The sequence below is a fragment of the Palaemon carinicauda genome, chromosome 41, assembly GCF_036898095.1.
Source record: "Palaemon carinicauda isolate YSFRI2023 chromosome 41, ASM3689809v2, whole genome shotgun sequence".
Classification (NCBI taxonomy): Eukaryota; Metazoa; Arthropoda; class Malacostraca; order Decapoda; family Palaemonidae; genus Palaemon; species Palaemon carinicauda.
The window spans coordinates 21778954-21796280 of NC_090765.1; the positions used below are offsets into that span (position 1 = coordinate 21778954).

Sequence of the window (17327 nt, forward strand, 5' to 3'; positions counted from 1 at the left end):
CTCAGAAGTTTCAGTGGCTGGGAATCCACTGGAATCTTCAGTCACACCGCCTTTCCATCCCCCAGAAGAAAAGGAAGGAAATAGCAGGGTCTGTCAAGCGACTACTGAAATCCAAACGCATTTTCAAGACGACAGCAGGAACGAGTTCTAGGCTCTCTACAATTCGCCTCAGTGACAAACCCAGTGCTTCGTGCACAGCTAAAGGATGCCGCGGGAGTCTGGAGACGATCGGCATCCATCGCATCGAAGAGACCTCAAGAGACGGCTTCCAAACAGACTTCGACGCCTCCTAAAGCCGTGGTCGGAAGCAATGGCCCTGAAAAGGTCCATTCCTCTCCAACACCCTCCCCCATCACTCAACATCCACACGGATGCCTCACTGGAGGGCTGGGGAGGTCACTCCCACCTGAAACAAGCTCAAGGGACCTGGTCTCCACTATTCAAGACGTTCCACATAAACATCTTGGAGGCCATGGCGGTCCTTCTTACTCTGAAGAAGCTATCCCCGCCGCCCTCGATCCACATCCGTCTAACCCTAGACAACTCGGTGGTAGTTCGTTGTCTCAATCGCCAGGGCTCAAGATCGCCCCAGATAAATCAGGTGCTTCTCCCAATCTTCCGTCTGGCGGAGAAGAAGAAGTGGCACCTGTCTGCAGTTCACCTACAAGGATTCCGCAACGTGACAGCGGATGCTCTATCTCGGACAAACCCGATAGAGTCGGAATGGTCTCTAGACGCAAGATTCATTCTCCTTCATCTCTCATCAAGTCCCAGAACTTCAGATAGATCTCTTTGCAACGAGCGACAACAATCAACTTCCTCTGTACGTAGCCCCGTACGAGGACCCCAAAGGCAGAAGCGGTGGACGCCATGTCACTGGACTGGAACAGATGGTCGAAGATATACCTGTTCCCCTCCCACCAACCTTCTGTTGAAAGTCCTCTCCAAACTGAGAACCTTCAAAGGGACAGCGGCCCTAGTGGCTCCCAAGTGGCCCCGGAGCAACTGGTACCCCCCCTGGTCCTGGAGCTGCAGCCAAGCTGATCCCTCTCCCGGGCCCAGTTCTCTCTCAACAAGTACAGAAGTCGACTGTCTTCGCTTTCATCATCGAAAATCAAGGACCTTCATCTCATGATTTTCTCTCCCTTGCCGCAAAGAAGAGGTTTGGGATCTCGAAGAAAAGTCTAGACTTCCTAGAGGAATACAAGACCGAATCCACGAGACGGCAATATGAATCATCCTGGAGGAAATGGGTCTCCTTTGTTAAAGCAAAAAATCCTAAGAAATCACCATTGATTTCTGTATGTCCTTCTTCATTCACCTTCATGGACAAGGATTAGCAGCCAATACGATTTCAACCTGCAAATCGGCTTTGACTAGACCAATTCTATATGCTTTCCAAATTGATCTGTCCAACGACATCTTTAACAAACTGCCGAAAGCATGTGCTCGCCTACGCCCAGCACCCCCTCCAAAACCGATCTCCTGGTCTCTAGACAAGGTGCTCCATTTCGCCTCCAACTTGGACAACGATTCATGCCCCCTCAAGGATCTGACTCAGAAAGTTATATTTTTATTTGCTCTCGCCTCGGGAGCTCGAGTCAGCGAAATAGTGGCATTATCAAGAGAAGAGGGACACATCCTGTTTGCTGATTCAGGAGAAGTGACCCTCTCCCCTGATCCGACGTTTCTCGCCAAAAATGAATTACCCACCAAAAGATGGGGCCCTTGGAGAATATGCCCCCTGAAGGAGGATGTCTCTCTAATGTCCAGTAGAGAGCCTCAAGGTCTATCTTCGCAGAACTTCAAACTTTGGTGGAGGCCAACTCTTCAAAGGAGAAACATCGGGCAGCGACCTGTCACTGAAACAATTAAGAGCGAAAATCACCTACTTCATTCGCAGAGCGGATCCGAACAGTACACCCGCTGGTCATGATCCTAGAAAAGTGGCATCTTCTCTGAACTTCTTTCAGAGCATGGACTTTGAGAGCCTTAAAAACTTTACGGGCTGGAAGTCCTCGCGAGTTTTCTTTAAACATTATGCGAAACAAGTGCACGAAATCAAACATTTTGTGGTAGCCGCAGGTAGTGTTATGAAACCTGCACCTAACTCTCGCGTAGAACAGTGAGTTATTTGGGGACTCTAACTCTTCGGGTGCCTATGTTGACCCTCGAGTGATTCATAGTGATGTCTAAAAACACTTAGTGCTTTTATAACTGTTCTTATCCCAGGTGAAATGTCATAGTGTTACACAAGTGCCGCATGCCTTGAGCATGATGTGTTATTTAAAGACTTGCGTTCCTCGAGAACGAGTACCTACTAATCCTGAAATTTCCCTTTCAGATTCAAGAGCAAGCCTTTATTTCTATGTACATTATTATTACTGTAAATGAACTTTACTTTTGCTGTAAATTATTTAATTTCTGCATTGTGAAATAAAATTTCTATTTTATTACTTATGCGTCTCTTTCAGCTCCTACTTACTATGAAATACATACTGTCATAGTTTTATTTATTCCTCCTTTCTTATGGTCATGAAGAATTTAAGATGTCTATCCTTAAATTATATTCACCTTGTCTCAGTAAGGTTCCTACTCGAATACTTACTTCTGATAATCAGGAGATGAATCCTACACACAGTGCCCAACCACCACTGACCTACTCAGAATGTTCCTATACAAATATCAAACATTCTGCTTCATCTCTAAGCTCTTAAAAAGCTCTTCTGTCAAGATGAATAGTCCTTCAATACCACTTTGACGTCGGCATAGCCCATGGGAACTTCCTACCAATGGGGGGGCAGGATACTTCGTTCCTATGGTTCTTATCTAAGATTACTTTGCTATTTTGTCAATGCCTAGGCACTTAACTCTGGGGGAAAATCTACCACGATACATTGATTCTCTGGTACTCTTCCATCAGGACGCCATGGCTTGAGCCCAAAAAACGGATTTTGAGCGAAGCGAAAAATCTATTTTTGGGTGAGATAGCCATGGCGTCCTGATGGACCCTCCCTACTACTTCGTCAGTTTGTTTCCCACCCTACACAATTGTATCATGGTGATGGGCAGCAACTGGCGCCAGGATAAGACGCTCGTGACGTCATTAGAGCAATGGCGTCCGTTTGTTTACGTCTCGAGTATCAGTAGTAGCCACGAGTGAGATTAGCTGTGGAACGGCTCCCAGCTATTCTCAGCCCTTACACACCGAAGCGTTAACTCTGTTCGGGGTGGAGATAGCTATGTGGCACGACCAGACATGCGTGTCCCCTGTTGTATTACGATGTCTTAAAGGGAAACCTTTGAGATACTCGCTCCAGAAGTTAGAATTCTGTGATAACCTGTGGTTAAATTCTCTGGGAATATCTTAGTAGTTTTATACCCAAGGAAGCTACCAAACAGGAAACCTTCCATCAGGACGCCATGGCTATCTCACCCAAAAATAGATTTTTCGCTTCGCTCAAAATCCGTTATATATATAGATATATATATATATATATATACATATATATATATATACATATATATATATATACATATATATATATATACATATATATATATATACATATATATATATATACATATATATATATACATATATATATATATACATATATATATATATACATACATACATAGGTGGCGGCAACATACCACCACCCCCGGTGCGGTTTAGGGAGGCTTAGTTTCCTATGCCGGAGGCTATAAGCCGGCAGGGGAGTGACTACTCACCCTGCCGCCAGCATAAGACTGAATACTCTGAGATTCTGTCAAAAACCAAAGCAGGACACTCTATGGCAAGACCAGAAAAGGTTGCCAGCACTCAGAGGGAAAGGGGGAATACCCATAACTCTCCACAAGAGACAAGTATCAATTCATATAATTCTAGGAGATATACTATCTCCTTAGAATCAATAAAACGATACACAAGGGTAAACAGGGAAATGTCTGAAAGTATACTACATCGCCTAGGCTAGGTAACCTAGGCCAGACAAAATCTCGGATACCTAAATCACCGAAACTCTAACGTATACGATCAACAAAGAAAGAGGAAAATTATGCATACCATAAATATCTTTACAAGTATAATTATGCCTAAATAGCTAACATAATTTATTAATGCTATTTCAACCGGGAAAGTCGTTCTAACTAAATAACACATGCCTAACGAACGACAGCGCCCATGGCTCCTCCAGTAACAGGCCTAGCTCCTAAGCACTATAAATTATTCTTATTTCACTGTGAAACAGGAGCTAAAATTATATACTGTACACTAAAGAATCAATACTCAACTTTCCAGAGGCGAAAGAAGCTGGAGATTGCATAATAATCCTCACGAAATCGATCGAAAAAGGTTAGATCAACAGGGAACACCACTGTGTGAATTCACTACAAAATTAGGAATAACCGCCATCTTGATACTCAATAGTAGTATGGGAAATAGGGTAACCTTGCTAACGGCTCCCCTTCCAAATTTGCAACTCTTCCCCCTCGAGGTGAAAACGCTATTCGGGGTGAAGATCGCTATGTGTTGTATCAAGATATACGTCCCCTGATTTATGCGACATCCTTAAGAGAAATTTTAAGGATATTCGCGCCAGGAGTTAGAATTCTGGAGACCTAAAGGTAAATTCTCTGGGAATATCACTGTAGTTCATATATCCCTTGGAAGCTACTATTAGGAACCTTCCATCAGGACAACATGGCTTGAGCACAAAAATGCTGTTCATTTTTAGCAAAAACTGCAACAAGTTTTCGATTTCTTACGAACCTATGTGTACCTCTTCAAAATTTTGTACCCAATTTGCTTTCTGAAGAGGAAGGGAGATGGTCCCTTTGAAAGATCAGGAAGTTTATTTTTTTCATAAATTGTGGGTCATTTTATTCATACAGTGAACCCTTGCTACTTCGCGGTTCGACCATCGCGGATTCACCACTTCGCGGATTTTTTTCATAACCCATGTATCGCGGATTTTCCGGAAATATAGAAAATACCGCGATGTGACCGATGGTGCGAGATTGGAGAAAGTAAGGAAAATTGAATCATGATTGATTTTCAATATAAATGAAACTTTGAGGAGCAACAAAGATATCATTTGTTAGAGAGATAGAGAGAGGTAAGGAATGGGAGGTAGTGAAAAGTAGCCCACAGAGAGAGAGAGAGAGAGAGAGAGAGAGAGGAGAGAGAGAGAGAGAGAGAGAGAGAGAGAGAGAGAGGGGGGTTTAAATGTAATAAACAAAAAAATTTGATAGGTTATAACACATTGGTGCTTATGTAATATCAACTGTATACTGTAGACGGTTTGAATAAGTTAAGAAATGGTATAAATGATACTTTGTTAGTGTATTCGTACACACTCAAGAGCGGCAGCTAGATGACAGCTGATCTAATCACAGCCAAAAGTAAAAAAAAAAAAAAAGTCAACAATACTCGATTTTTAAAACACACCCGAAATTTAAAAACAAAAGTACAGTACACGCTTTCTTAATGTGCAATTAACTATTTAAAGAGTGGCAATTTTCTAGAATAAAATGATATTTCCCAAAAAATAGTGGTTTGCTGATGAAATCGGATGCCCTATTTTTAGCTATGATTGAAATGGATGTAGACTCGGACTAATTATTTCGTTTCGTATTTAATTGACACTAAGAAAACTAATTTTAGTTTCTTCATCTAAATGTAAGTACAGTATTGTATAACACGAGAGAGAGAGAGAGAGAGAGAGAGAGAGAGAGAGAGAGAGAGAATATCAGCTGTTGTAATCAAATGGCGTGTTTTTGTTTCGTGAGAATTTCATCGCCACGACTTTAACAACAACATACTGTACTGAACTTTACAGTATTATACAGACTACTGTAATATGATAAAGTAAAATATTTGTAATCTATTTTATATGAAATGGGGCTATTTTTTTTTTTGTTTAAAATTTACATTTACGTATGTAAAACAACTCTCTCTCTCTCTCTCTCTCTCTCTCTCTCTCTCTCTCTCGTAGATTGTTTTCCTGATTTGCTACGTATGTATGATTTTATATAGATACGGTAAATAATATTTGTAATAACATATTCTATAAAAGCTTTTACTGTAATATCATTATTTATCACTTTCATCATGCGCGTTAAATTCCTTAGTTTGTTTACTGAGCGTACTTTATGACGCCGTCGTTTCAGGCGGCGTCATAAAGAAAAACATTTCATTTGGAAATCTCAAGAAAAATTAAGTAAAACATTAGTAATAACCAAATCAACATACTGTACTGAATAATCAATATAATTGATGCAAAACTAACCTATAGTGTAAATGCGTTTGTTTCTTCATTATAATCAGAGATAAACGTAAACAAAACATTGGTTGCCATTTTTTATCGTACTTTTTGGCGTGTTTAGGAAACGCATGATATAAAGTCGCCTTTAATATTTGTGCCTGTTTTAGTTTAGGGTACGTTAGTACATGCATTAAGTGTTCTGTACATTAAAGGGTAGTTTGTTAACAGTACTACGTACAAGGGAAGGTTTTAAAAGTCTGAATATACATGTTAAATAAATAGGTAAATATGGTGTTACTACTTCGCGGATTTTCACCTATCGCGGCCGGGTCTGGAACCTATCTACCGCGATAAACGAGGGTTCACTGTATATTTTAACTATTAAACTGACACAAGTTTTTAACCCACATGATAAATCTTCTAAAACAGATAAAAAAAAAAAAAACGATATTAGGAAACGTTACCTATAATATCCAATTGTGCCTGGATTAAGTTTAACCCAGCTATCTGAGGACACACCCTCAAGTACCACTTGGGTTGACTTGCCATCCAGAAGAACTTCGTAGATTGATTTAGAAGGGTTTTTTTCACTTGAGATACTGATAGGAACCATCCACTGGCTATTATCCCCTGTATAATATTAAATCATTTAATTTAAATGGGATCAATCACCATTAAACAATGCATAAATTTTGTATGAAAATATCTAGTTAGAATTTAAAGATATTAAACTGGATATTAAGAATAGTGGATCATTATGCCATCTTATGTTACAAAAAAATGTCACAAAATGTTATTTTCCTTAGTAAAATAAATTTTTGAATATACTTACCCGATGATCATGTAGCTGTCAACTCTGTTGCCCGACAGAAAAAATCTAAGGTCGGGATACGCCAGCGATCGCTATACAGGTGGGGGTGTACATCAACAGCGCCATCTGTCGAGCAGGTACTCAAGTACTTCTTGTCAACAAGAACTCAATTTTCTCCTCGGTCCACTGGTTCTCTATGGGGAGGAAGGGAGGGTCCTTAAATTCATGATCATCGGGTAAGTATATTCAAAAATTTATTTTACTAATGAAAATAACATTTTTCAATATTAATCTTACCCGATGATCATGTAGCTGATTCACACCCAGGGGGGTGGGTGGAGACCAGCATACATGTTAACATTAGAAGCTAAGTATCCCGTATTTCATTTTATCAGTTATTCAAAATAACAAACATAAAATAAATAAGTACCTGGTAAGGAAGTCGACTTGAACCATTACTCTGCCTTTTTTAAGTACGTCTTCCTTACTGAGCCTAGCGATCCTCTTAGGATGCTGAGCGACTCCTAGGTGCTGAAGTATAAAGGGCTGCAACCCATACTAAAGGATCTCATCACAACCTCTAATCTAGGCGCTTCTCAAGAAAGAATTTGACCACCCGCCAAATCAACCAGGATGCGGAAGGCTTCTTAGCCTTCCGTACAACCCAAAAACAACAATAAAAAGCATTTCAAGAGAAAGATTAAAAAAGGTTATGGGATTAAGGGAATGTAGTGGTTGAGCCCTCACCTACTACTGCACTCGCTGCTACGAATGGTCCCAGGGTGTAGCAGTTCTCGTAAAGAGACTGGACATCTTTGAGGTAAAATGATGCGAACACTGACTTGCTTCTCCAATAGGTTGCATCCATAACACTCTGCAGAGAACGGTTCTGTTTGAAGGCCACTGAAGTAGCGACAGCTCTAACTTCATGTGTCCTTACCTTCAGCAAAGCAAGGTCTTCTTCCTTCAGATGAGAATGGGCCTCTCTAATCCAAAGCCTGATGTAATAAGAAACTGCGTTCTTAGACATCGGTAAAGCAGGTTTCTTGATAGAACACCATAAAGCTTCTGATTGTCCTCGTAATGGCTTTGTACGTCTTAAATAGTACTTAAGTGCTCTTACTGGGCAAAGTACTCTCTCTAGTTCGTTCCCAACCAAGTTGGACAGGCTTGGGATCTCGAACGACTTGGGCCAAGGACGAGAAGGAAGCTCGTTTTTAGCTAAAAAACCAAGCTGCAAGGAACATGTAGCCGTTTCAGATGTAAAACCTATGTTCCTGCTGAAGGCGTGAATCTCACTGACTCTTTTAGCTGTTGCTAAGCAAACGAGGAAAAGAGTCTTCAATGTGAGATCCTTAAAAGAGGCTGATTGAAGCGGTTCGAACCTTGCTGACATCAGGAACTTCAAAACCACGTCTAGGTTCCAGCCTGGTGTGGCCAACCGACGCTCCTTTGAGGTCTCAAAAGACCTAAGGAGGTCCTGTAGATCTTTGTTGGAGGAAAGATCTAAGCCTCTGTGGCGGAAAACCGCTGCCAACATACTTCTGTAACCCTTGATCGTAGGAGATGATAGGGATCTTACGTTCCTTAGATGTAGAAGGAAGTCAGCTATCTGCGTTACAGAGGTACTGGTTGAGGATACTGCATTCGCCTTGCACCAGCTTCGGAAGACTTCCCATTTAGACTGGTAGACCTTGAGAGTGGATGTCCTCCTTGCTCTGGCAATCGCTCTGGCTGCCTCCTTCGAAAAGCCTCTAGCTCTTGAGAGTCTTTCGATAGTCTGAAGGCAGTCAGACGAAGAGCGTGGAGGCTTGGGTGTACCTTCTTTACGTGCGGCTGACGCAGAAGGTCCACTCTTAGAGGAAGAGTCCTGGGAACGTCCACTAGCCATTGCAGTACCTCGGTGAACCAATCTCTCGCGGGCCAGAGGGGAGCAACCAACGTCAACCGTGTCCCTTCGTGAGAGGCGAACTTCTGAAGTACCCTGTTGACAATCTTGAACGGAGGGAACGCATACAGGTCGAGATGGGACCAGTCCAGAAGAAAGGCATCCACGTGAACTGCTGCTGGGTCTGGAATCGGAGAACAATACATCGGGAGCCTCTTGGTCATCGAGGTAGCGAATAGATCTATGGTGGGCTGGCCCCACAGGGCCCATAGTCTGCTGCAAACATTCTTGTGAAGGGTCCACTCTGTGGGGATGACTTGACCCTTCCGGCTGAGGCGATCTGCCATGACATTCATGTCGCCCTGAATGAACCTCGTTACCAGCGAAATCTTTCGATCTTTTGACCAAGTGAGGAGGTCCCTTGCGATCTCGAACAACTTCCTCGAATGAGTCCCTCCTTGCTTGGAGATGTACGCCAAGGCTGTGGTGTTGTCGGAGTTCACCTCCACCACCTTGCTTAGATGGAGGGACTTGAAGTTTATCAAGGCCAGATGAACTGCCAATAGCTCCTTGCAGTTGATGTGAAGTGTTCTTTGCTCCTGATTCCATGTGCCTGAGCATTCCTGTCCGTCCAGTGTCGCACCCCAGCCCGTGTCCGATGCGTCCGAGAAGAGACGGTGGTTGGGGGTCTGAACAGCCAAAGGTAGACCTTCCTTGAGAAGAATGCTGTTCTTCCACCACGTCAGTGAAGACCTCATCTCTTCGGAAATGGGCACTGAGACTGCTTCTAGCGTCATGTCCCTTCTCCAGTGAGCAGCTAGATGAAACTGAAGGGGGCGGAGGTGGAGTCTGCCTAACTCGATGAACAGGGCCAGCGATGAAAGCGTCCCTGTTAGACTCATCCACTGCCTGACTGAACATCGGTTCCTTCTCAGCATGCTCTGGATGCATTCTAGGGCTTGACTGATCCTGGGGGCCGACGGAAAAGCCCGAAAAGCTCGACTCTGAATCTCCATACCTAGATAGACAATGGTTTGAGATGGGACGAGCTGGGACTTCTCTATATTGACCAGGAGACCCAATTCCTTGGTCAGATCCATAGTCCATCTGAGATTCTCCAGACAGCGACGACTTGACGAAGCTCTTAAAAGCCAGTCGTCCAAATAGAGGGAGGCTCTGATGTCTGCCAAGTGAAGGAATTTGGCAACATTCCTCATCAGTTTCGTAAACACAAGAGGTGCCGTGCTTAGGCCAAAGCACAGGGCTTGGAACTGGTACACGACCTTTCCAAAGACAAACCTTAGGAAAGGTTGGGAGTCTGGATGGACGGGAACATGAAAGTATGCGTCTTTCAGGTCCAACGAGACCATCCAGTCTTCCTTCCTGACCGCTGCTAGGACCGACTTCGTCGTCTCCATTGTGAACGTCTGCTTGGTGACAAAAGCGTTGAGAGCACTGACGTCCAGCACCGGTCTCCAGCCTCCTGTCTTCTTCGCTACCAGGAAGAGACGGTTGTAGAAGCCCGGGGATTGATGGTCCCGGACTATGACTACCGCTCCCTTTTGTAGCAAGAGCGACACCTCTTGTTGCAACGCTAGCCTCTTGTCCTTCTCCTTGTAGTTGGGAGAGAGGTTGATGGGAGATGTTGCTAAAGGGGGGCTGCGGCAGAACGGAATGCTGTACCCCTCCCTTAGCAACTTCACAGACTGAGCGTCTGCACCTCTGTTCTCCCAAGCCTGCCAGAAGTTCTTGAGCCTGGCTCCCACTGCTGTCTGGAGAGGTAGGCAGTCAGATTCTGCCTTTTGAGGACTTGGAACCCTTCTTCGATTTGCCACGATGACTGTCGGCACGGGTACCTCCTCTGCTGGAGGTTCTGCCACGAAAGGGCGGGATGAACCTAGACGCTGGTGTGTCCATCCTAGGTCTAGGCACGGAAGGTAAAGCTTTAGCCTTACGTGCGGAGGACGCCACCAGGTCATGGGTGTCCTTCTGGATCAACGAGGCAGCCATCCCCTTGACCAGCTCTTCCGGAAAGAGACACTTGGAAAGCGGAGCAAACAACAACTCCGACTTCTGGCATGGAGTGATCCCAGCAGACAAGAAGGAGCAAAGATGGTCTCTCTTCTTAAGCACTCCCGACACGTATGAAGCCGCAAGCTCACCAGACCCATCCCGAATGGCCTTATCCATGCTAGACATGATAAGCATGGCCGAGTCCTTATCCGAAGGGGAAGTCTTTCTGCTTAACGCTCCCAAACACCAATCGAGGAAGTTGAAGATCTCAAAAGCACGAAAGACTCCCTTCAACAGATGATCCATGTCAGAAAAGGACCAGCAAATCTTAGATCGTCTCATAGCCAGCCTGCGGGGAGAGTCAACCAGACTTGAGAAGTCGCCCTGGGCAGAGGCAGGAACTCCCAAGCCGGGTTCCTCTCCCGTGGCATACCAGACGCTAGATTTGGAAGCAAGCTTGGTAGGCGGAAAGATGAAAGCAGTCTTTCCTAGCTGCTTCTTGGACTGCAACCACTCTCCCATAACCCTCAACGCTCTCTTGGATGAGCGTGCGAGAACGAGTTTGGTGAAGGCAGGAGCTGCTGACTGCATGCCTAACGCAAACTCGGAGGGAGGAGAGCGAGGTGTTACAGACACAAACTGTTCCGGATACAAGTCCCTGAACAGGGCAAGGACTTTCCTAAAGTCTAAGGAGGGAGGCGTAGACTTGGGTTCTTCTAAGTCGGAGTGCGGATCGTCCAAATGTGCAGCTTCGTCGTCATCAGATACTCCATCATCCGAAAGCTGAGGAGGAAGTGGCAAAGGTGGAGCAGACTGCTGAATGGCTGAATCCGGCAGCACGGGTGCATGCGTAGCTGCTGCGGATCCAACATCATGCCGCTGCTGGTCAGTCTGCGAGCTGGCAACAACAAAAGCGGAGTGTTGGTGCGTGGGAGGGACTGCCGTGGGTTGCGGAGCATGCCGCAAAGCGTCAAAACACGGCAGCTCAACAGCACCTTCCCACTGCTGATGCGGAAGCTCACGCATGTCAACGGAGGGTGCAGCATGAACATGCGTCTGGCAGGGTCGACTGCGCATCGGTGGTGGAGCTCTCACAGGTGGAGTGTGGGAGCAGGCAGCCGCAGTATCTGCTGAGCGCACAACCGTGGCAGGTTGTAGGTTAACAGGTGCAGTGTCAACCTTCTCAGCACGATACTCCTGCATGAAAGAAGCAAGCTGAGACTGCATAGTCTGCAGCATGGACCACTTAGGGTCTACCGTGGTTGGTGCGGCAACAGACGGAGTAGTAGCCTGTTGCGGAACCACTCTACCTCTCTTGGGAGGTGTGCAGTCTTCGGAAGACTGCGGCGAGTCCGAACTGACCCAGTGGCTACACCTGGGCCGTTGGACTCGCTCGGAAGGGACCTTACGCTTGAGAGGTCGTGAGACCTTGGTCCAACGTTTCTTCCTCGAAACTTCTTCCACAGACGAGGAATGACAGGGCTCATTCGTCTGTTTGTGGATGGGACGATCTCTGACAGATACGTCCGCAACCACTGAGGGTACATCCGTACGCTGATCAAGGCCTGTCGAACCCTTTGGTCCTTCGACATTGCTTCTCCCCTGGGCTTGGGAGCTTGCAAGAGGTCCCGGACTGGGAGGACGACTGGCACGTACAGGAGTACCCTCATGCGCAACACTGACACTGACACTTTTCACTTTACTTGCACTCACTACACTTCCCACTGCACTTCGCGCTTTCAACTCTTTGACATCGGCCAAAAGTTGATTACGGTCATTAGCTAATGACTCCACTCTGTCACCAAGAGCCTGAATGGCACGCATCATATCCGCCATGGAGGGTTGAGCACTAGTAGCAGGGTCGGGAGTCACCACTACAGGGGAAGGAGTAGGTTGAGGGGCATGGGGAGAGGAAAAATCAAAAGAGCGAGAAGAACTCCTCCTAATCCTATCCTTCTCTAGCCTACGTGCATTCTTTAGGAATTCGTTAAAATCGAATTCCGAAAGCCCAGCGCATTCCTCACATCGATCTTCCAATTGACAGGATTTACCCCTACAATTGGAACAAACGGTGTGAGGATCTATGGAGGCCTTCGGAAGACGCCTAGAACAAGCCCTAACACTACACTGCCTGTACTTAGGGACTTGTGAATGGTCAGACATCTTGAATTCCAGAAATAGTCAGGGGGGAAATCCAAAAACTAGCAAAGTTCATTAACAATTAATCCAAATCTAATCAAAAAGCTATATAAGCTAATGATAAAGGTTCCTGAATAGCGAAGGCTAAAATCTAGAGCGAATACATCACCAAAATCGTGAAAAACAACTCCAGAACAACAGCGTATCCAAGTAGGTCTTGCCGGTGGCACGACAGAGGAAAAATTGAGTTCTTGTTGACAAGAAGTACTTGAGTACCTGCTCGACAGATGGCGCTGTTGATGTACACCCCCACCTGTATAGCGATCGCTGGCGTATCCCGACCTTAGATTTTTTCTGTCGGGCAACAGAGTTGACAGCTACATGATCATCGGGTAAGATTAATATTGAAAAATATGCTTATGCTTATATACATACAGTATTCTTATTAGGATCTTAAGAAAATTATGGAAGTTAATTCCAATGAACTGGATTATACTTTTTCACGTATCAATTTTTTAAACATTTAGCGCTCAGAGTTATGTGGTCACTCCAATGAAAATTAACAAAAGGAATATCTTTGGAGGACAAAAATACTTGCTGGGAGCACTGAGTTGGGCTGTTGTCAGCTTAGCATATGCACAAGCTACTGTTCATTATCTGCTTATGTAATTCTATTTTCATATCTTACCTAAAACATAGAATTCCTAGATAAATGCAAACTATTAAATACCCAACTTGGTAACACCAACCAAGAAAATTCCATTCTTAAGTTCCCTCTTTCATATAAAACTTGAAAATGTCATACATCATGTAAATATGAAAACTACATACCAACAGATCCATCAGCCAAGAACCTCTGCTGTGTCAAAGTGAGAACTCTGTTATCACCATCCTGATGAGATGTTACAGAAATCATAGGGAATCCTGTCTGTTTAGTCCATGTGCTCATGACCTCAGCAACAGGTTTACTTGAAGCTTCGCTGAGGGCTGCCCAGAGATCTTCCGTGTAAGTGTTTCCATACTGGTGTCTTGTCAAATATTTATTCATTCCTGATCGGAAATCCTGTCAAATGAAGGGAAATTATTAGAGCAAATAAAATATGAATACAGTAAGTGAAAACTTTTAACTGAACACATTAAATGGAAAAGACAAATTCAACAAGGCATCATGTCATTGTTCATCATATTATTATCAATTATTATTATCATTATTATACTGTACTGTTATTATTATTATCACTGAGGTTCCCCTACTTGTAACATTGTCTGTTATGAGATCTATAACCAAGCCCTTAATCAAGACATTCATAAACTATTTAGCAGTAACTTTACCTAAAATTTCATCTGATGTCATGATGGTATTTTTGGCAAACTGACAGCTAAGCCCATCAACCTGACACAAAATGCCTGGGTTTTAAGGATTAAGCGATCAAGAAATTATATCAGTAAACCACATTCAAACTGCAATAAAAATCAAATTAAAGTACAAGTAATATTCATGTGGTATTAAATAACACACCTTGTCTCCCAAGTAAGAATGCAGCATTCTGATGACTGATGCTCCTTTGGAATATGAAATATCATCAAAAATTTCATCTACTTCTGATGGATGACCAACGGGTACTTCAATGGGGTGTGAATTTTTCAGGCAGTCCAATTCCAAAGCTCGAATGTAAGTATTTGTCACAAATTGTGTCCAGATGTCGTATTCAGGGAACAAATGATCCACGCACAAGAATTCTACAAATGTAGCATATCCTTCATTTAACCATAAATGAGTCCACCATTCCTTAAGACAAGAAACAAGAAAGTATCAGTAAATGGGGAACCTGCTTATATTATGCTATTTTTAAATCTCCCTCGGTACAATTTCACAATTAAAAGCTACCAGTAATTTCCCCTTATCTAAAATGGCAACTTCAAATATAAAATAAATATAAAATCTGCACATTCATTGCATCATTATACAATGTATTAAAATAATACTTACCATGGTTACAAGATTGCCAAACCACTGATGCGCTAGTTCATGGCCAACTACCAGAGCAATCCATTGACGCTGACTTGCACTTGTATTATGTGGATCAACTAGTAAGCATGTTTCCCGGTATGTGACTAAACCCCAGTTTTCCATAGCACCTGCGAGAATTTTGAAGAACCAGTAAATCATCATCTTTATATGCTTGAACATAATAAGAGAGGACTATTCAACAAGATTACCCTTTGATATATTTTTGGATATTACAGCAAATTATGACAGGCAATTAGATAGGTAATACAAAATATACAATCAGAGGTGACTGGAAAGTAATTTATATATATAAAAACACTAGAGGAGAACAGTGGTACATAAACCAAAACACCTTAGTTAAATGAGTGCCCTTTGAAGACCAGTACAGTCCTTTGTTTTTTCATGGTAATAATGGAGATTCTACAAAAGATAAAAGAATGGAAGCCCCTGAAAACTCTATTGTGCAGATGACCTGATTAACAGGTAAAAAGGTCATAGAAATGTCAAAATCATGAAATGAGAAGGGTAACAAGAAGATTGAAAATCAATGAAGAAAAAGTTTGTCAACCTGTTACAAAAAAAGATAAAATGATATTTTAATTATAAAATAAATTTTTGAATATACTTACCCGGTGAGTATATAATAGCTGCAACTCTGTTGCTCGACAGACACATACAGTAAAAACTCGCCAGCGATCGCTATACAGGTTGCGGGTGTGCCCACCAGCGCCAACTGTCGGCCAGATACCACTCTCGATGTAAACAAAACCTCAATTTCTTCTCATCCCACTGCGTCTCTATTGGGGAGGAAGGGAGGGTCGTTTAATTTATATATTCACCGGGTAAGTATATTCAAAAATTTATTTTATAATTAAAATATCATTTTTAAATATCTAACTTAACCGGTGAATATATAATAGCTGATTCACACCCAAGGAGGTGGGTAGAGACCAGAGTTAATTATGTTTACATCTTATAAGCTAAGAGTTTTTTATTTCATTTTGACAGTTATCAATATAACAAAACCAAAATAAATAGGTACCTGGTAAGGAAGTCGACTTAGACGATTACTCTGCCTTGTAAGTACGTCTTCCTTACAGAGCCCAGCGATCCTCTTAGGATGCTGACAGACCCCCAGGAGCTGAAGTATCAAGGGCTGCAACCCATACAACAGGACCTCATCAAACCCCTAATCTGGGCGCTCTCAAGAAATGACTTTGACCACCCGCCAAATCAACCAGGATGCGAAAGGCTTCTTAGCCTTCCGGACAACCCATAAAAACAACATTAAAACATTTCAAGAGACAGATTAAAAGGATATGGAATTAGGGAATTGTAGTGGTTGAGCCCTCACCCACTACTGCACTCACTGCTACGAATGGTCCCAGTGTGTAGCAGTTCTCGTAAAGAGACTGGACATCTTTCAAGTAAAATGACGCGAACACTGACTTGCTTCTCCAATAGGTTGCGTCCATGATACTTTGCAGAGATCTATTTTGCTTAAAGGCCACGGAAGTTGCTACAGCTCTAACCTCGTGCGTCTTAACCTTAAGCAAAGATCGGTCTTCCTCACTCAAGTGTGAATGAGCTTCTCGTATTAACAATCTGATAAAATATGACAAAGCATTCTTTGACATAGGCAAGGATGGTTTCTTAACCGAACACCATAACGCTTCAGATTGGCCTCGTAAAGGTTTAGTACGAGCTAAGTAGAACTTAAGAGCTCTAACAGGGCATAAGACTCTTTCTAGTTCATTGCCTACGATCTCCGATAAGCTAGGAATATCGAAAGATTTAGGCCAAGGACGAGAAGGTAGCTCATTTTTGGCCAGGAAACCAAGTTGCAGAGAACAAGTAGCTTTTTCTGACGAAAACCCGATGTTCTTGCTGAAGGCATGAAGCTCACTGACTCTTTTAGCCGAGGCTAAGCATACCAGGAAAAGAGTCTTAAGAGTGAGATCTTTCAGGGAGGCTGACTGTAAAGGCTCAAACCTGTCTGACATGAGGAATCTTAGGACCACGTCTAAATTCCACCCAGGAGTAGCCAAACGACGCTCCTTAGAGGTCTCGAAAGACTTAAGGAGGTCTTGCAGATCTTTATTGTTGGAAAGATCTAAGCCTCTATGCCGGAAGACCGAGGCCAACATGCTTCTGTAGCCCTTGATAGTAGGAGCTGAAAGGGATTGTACTTTTCTC

The 17327-nt window shown here is 43.4% G+C and overlaps 1 protein-coding gene across 2 annotated transcripts in view; it reads right to left on the reverse strand.

Moving 5' to 3' along the window:
* Psa (puromycin-sensitive aminopeptidase) overlaps positions 1-17327 on the reverse strand; it is a 79124-nt gene that overhangs the window by 32881 nt on the left and 28916 nt on the right. For both annotated transcript variants that reach the window (XM_068364225.1, XM_068364224.1), the window contains exons 7-10: positions 15111-15259; positions 14640-14909; positions 13952-14183; positions 6734-6899 (exon numbers count right to left, since the gene is read on the reverse strand). In XM_068364225.1, the coding sequence (XP_068220326.1) occupies positions 6734-6899; positions 13952-14183; positions 14640-14909; positions 15111-15259 (817 nt within the window). The remainder of the gene's footprint in view (positions 1-6733; positions 6900-13951; positions 14184-14639; positions 14910-15110; positions 15260-17327) is intronic.